The sequence below is a fragment of the Physeter macrocephalus genome, unplaced genomic scaffold (genome assembly GCF_002837175.3).
Source record: "Physeter macrocephalus isolate SW-GA unplaced genomic scaffold, ASM283717v5 random_964, whole genome shotgun sequence".
NCBI classification, from domain to species: Eukaryota; Metazoa; Chordata; class Mammalia; order Artiodactyla; family Physeteridae; genus Physeter; species Physeter macrocephalus.
Window position 1 is genome coordinate 18,922 of NW_021147113.1, and position 2,820 is coordinate 21,741.

Genomic DNA, 2,820 nt, shown 5'->3' on the forward strand with positions numbered 1-2,820 from the left:
GACAGCAGGCTCCTAAATCAGATGTTCTGCTTACCAAGGACTGTTACCCAGATCCCTGGAGGATGCTTCATAGATGTTGACAGAAGCTCTCTCCCGTCATAGGCGCCATCCATTCTTGAGTCTTGGAGATTTTTAACAGTGAGCCCTCGAGGCAAGATGACTCCAGAGCGTGGAGCAGCCCAGAGGTTCTCTAAATGACCGTTCTCTTTGCATAAAAATGTAGAAACAATTCAGGGCCTGAAAATGTTTGATTATTCAGAGTGTTTTTCCGTTGACGTTTGCCTTTCGTTGGCGTTTGCTTCGCAGGAGCGTATGTAGAATTGGGGGACCCTAGAGGCATCTTTGGCCCTGATTATTCTAAGCTGTCTGTTGTGAATCCATTTATTTGTTCAGACAGAAATGTAGGCCTGTTCCAAGAGCCCGAAGCCCCCTTTCATGCTTGACTTACAGTCCTTCTCTCCGTCTCTCCTTTTCTCCCCACCAGTGCTGCACACGCAGGGCCCTGTCGACGGCAGCCTTTATGCCAAGGTGAGAAAGAAGAGCGCCTCGGATCCCAGTGTCCCAGGTGGGTCCCCCGCTGTCCCGGCCGCCGGCAGCCCAGACCACAGCGACCACACCCTGTCTGTCAGCAGTGACTCGGGCCACTCCACGGCCTCGGTGAGGACCGACAGGACCGAGGAGCACCTGGCTCCAGGACCCAAGAGGGGCCTGAGCCCCCAGGAGAAGGCTGAGCTGGATCAGCTGCTCAGTGGCTTTGGTCTGGAAGATTCTGGAAGCCCCCTCAAGGACATGAGTGATGCTTGCAGCAAGTACAGTGGGACCCGCCATGTCGTACCGGCCCAGGTCCACGTGAATGGAGACAGCACCCCCAAGGACCGAGAGACGGACATCCTGGACGACGAGATGCCCAGCCATGATCTGCACAGTGTGGACAGCATCGGGACCCTCTCCTCCTCCGAGGGCCACCAGTCAGCCCACCTGGGCCCCTTCACCTGCCACCAGAGCAGCCAGAACTCCCTCCTGTCTGATGGGTTCAGCAGCACTGCTGGCGAAGATCAGCACGGCGCTCTTGCCCCAGATCTGGGCCTCCCCGTGGAGCCCCCGTACGAGCGGGAACAGGCTTTCGGGAGCCGCGAGCCCAAGCAGCTGCAGCCTGTGCTCAGGAAGCCCTCCGTGCCCAGCCAGACGCAGGCCTACGGGCAGAGCAGCTACTCCACGCAGACCTGGGTGCGCCAGCAGCAGATGGTGGCCGCCCACCAGTACAGCTTCACCCCCGACGGGGAGGCCAGGCTCGGCGGCCGCGGCACGGCTGACGGTTCCGGCCTGGCGCAGACCCAGCCTAGGGTCCCGCTCACCCCTACCCGGGGGGCCAGCAGCAGAGTGGCCGTCCAGAGGGGCACGGGCCCCGGGCCACATCCCCCCGACACGCAGAGACCCCCTCCCGGCAAAGCAGCGCTCAAACCCAGGGTTCCAGATGTCAGAGTCGTGAATGGTACCGGCCCGGAGCTGAGCACAGACCCTTCCCCTGGCTCACCCACCCTAGACATCGACCAGTCCATCGAGCAGCTCAATAGGCTGATCTTGGAGCTGGACCCCACCTTTGAGCCCATCCCCACCCACGTGAACACGCCGGGCAGCCAGGCCAGCGGCCCCGCAGCCCCAGACGGTGTGGGAGGTGGGCTGCGGGCGAGCGGCCGCCTGCAGGACACGGGAGAAGGCCCTGGCAGGGCCCCCGCGAGGCAAGGTGAGCTGGTGTTCCATGGGAGGCATGCTTGCCTGGCTCTGTGTTTTGCAGGATAGGGATTTACGGAAGAGCGCCGGGCTCGGCGCAGGGTCCGGGGGAGGGGAAGGAGGAGGACGGTTGGGGCCCTGGGCCCAGCCTCGTGGGGACAGGCAGGTAACCGTGCACTCCGGGTGCCGATGATGTCTCCTGGCTGGCCACGCGGGGGGCGGGAAGGCTGTCCGTGGGGCAGCAGCCTGCGAGCTGGAGAGCCAGGGCCATGGGGGTGGCTGGAGGCGGGCAGTGGCGGGGATGCCAGAGGGGCTGCAGGGTCGCGGGCCCTGAGGGCGTCCCTGTGTGCGCCCTGCAGCTCTGGGGGCTGTCCTGGGCGGGAGGTGGGCGCTGTGCAGGCTCTCACCCTTAGGGCACGGCTGTGCAAGGCCAGGGCCAGGCCTTCCTGCCCACCTGCGAGACCTGGGAAGGCTGGGGTAGCTGTGGCGGACAGAGGTGGCCTCTGGGTGTACGGCTGAGTGGACGTGGGGCGGGGAGTTGGGATCCGGCCCGTGACAGGCTCTCCACGTTGGCGAAGCGGAGGCTGTGGGCCCCGGAGAGCTGGCCAGGGCGGCCTGGGAGGATGCCCCGCAGGCCGGGGACACTGGGACAGAGGTGGGGTGTCCGGCTCAAGGAATGGAGTGTCCGTCTAGAAGCTTCCACACAGAGGAGGCGGATGGGGCCAAGGCAGGCGTCCAAGCCTGCTGAGGTCTTGGGGGGTGGAGGGAGGCGTGGAGCTGCAAGGACCCAGAGGTCACCTCGGGGCTGAGAGTGAGGCCAGGCCCTCCCGCGTCGGCGTGCTGGGGTGCATCCACCTCTGGGGCATCAGCTGGTTCCCTAAAGGCCCTGCCTCTAGGAGCACAGACAGGAGGGGTGACGGAGGAAGAGCTCTGTCGCTTGCCCCTACTCCCGAGTCTGACCCTGAGTGCCGGGCCAGGATACTGATGGGGCAGGGGTGCCGCTCTTGCTGCAGGCATTGTTCTCGGAGGGGGGGGGGGCCCTTTCATCTTCTTAAGCCCCTGGGCTACAGGGGCGGATCCTGTCTTACA

The 2,820-nt window shown here is 64.4% G+C and overlaps 1 protein-coding gene across 1 annotated transcript; it reads left to right on the forward strand.

The window, feature by feature from the left end:
* Positions 1 to 273: 273 nt before the first annotated feature.
* On the forward strand, positions 274 to 1,744 carry LOC114485610 (tensin-3-like; the record flags this gene model as incomplete). The annotated part of the gene is made up of 1 exon (XM_055083665.1): positions 274 to 1,744. A coding segment is annotated over exon 1 (1,309 nt), but the record flags the coding sequence as incomplete, so codon positions are not given.
* Between the last annotated feature and the right edge of the window lie 1,076 nt (positions 1,745 to 2,820).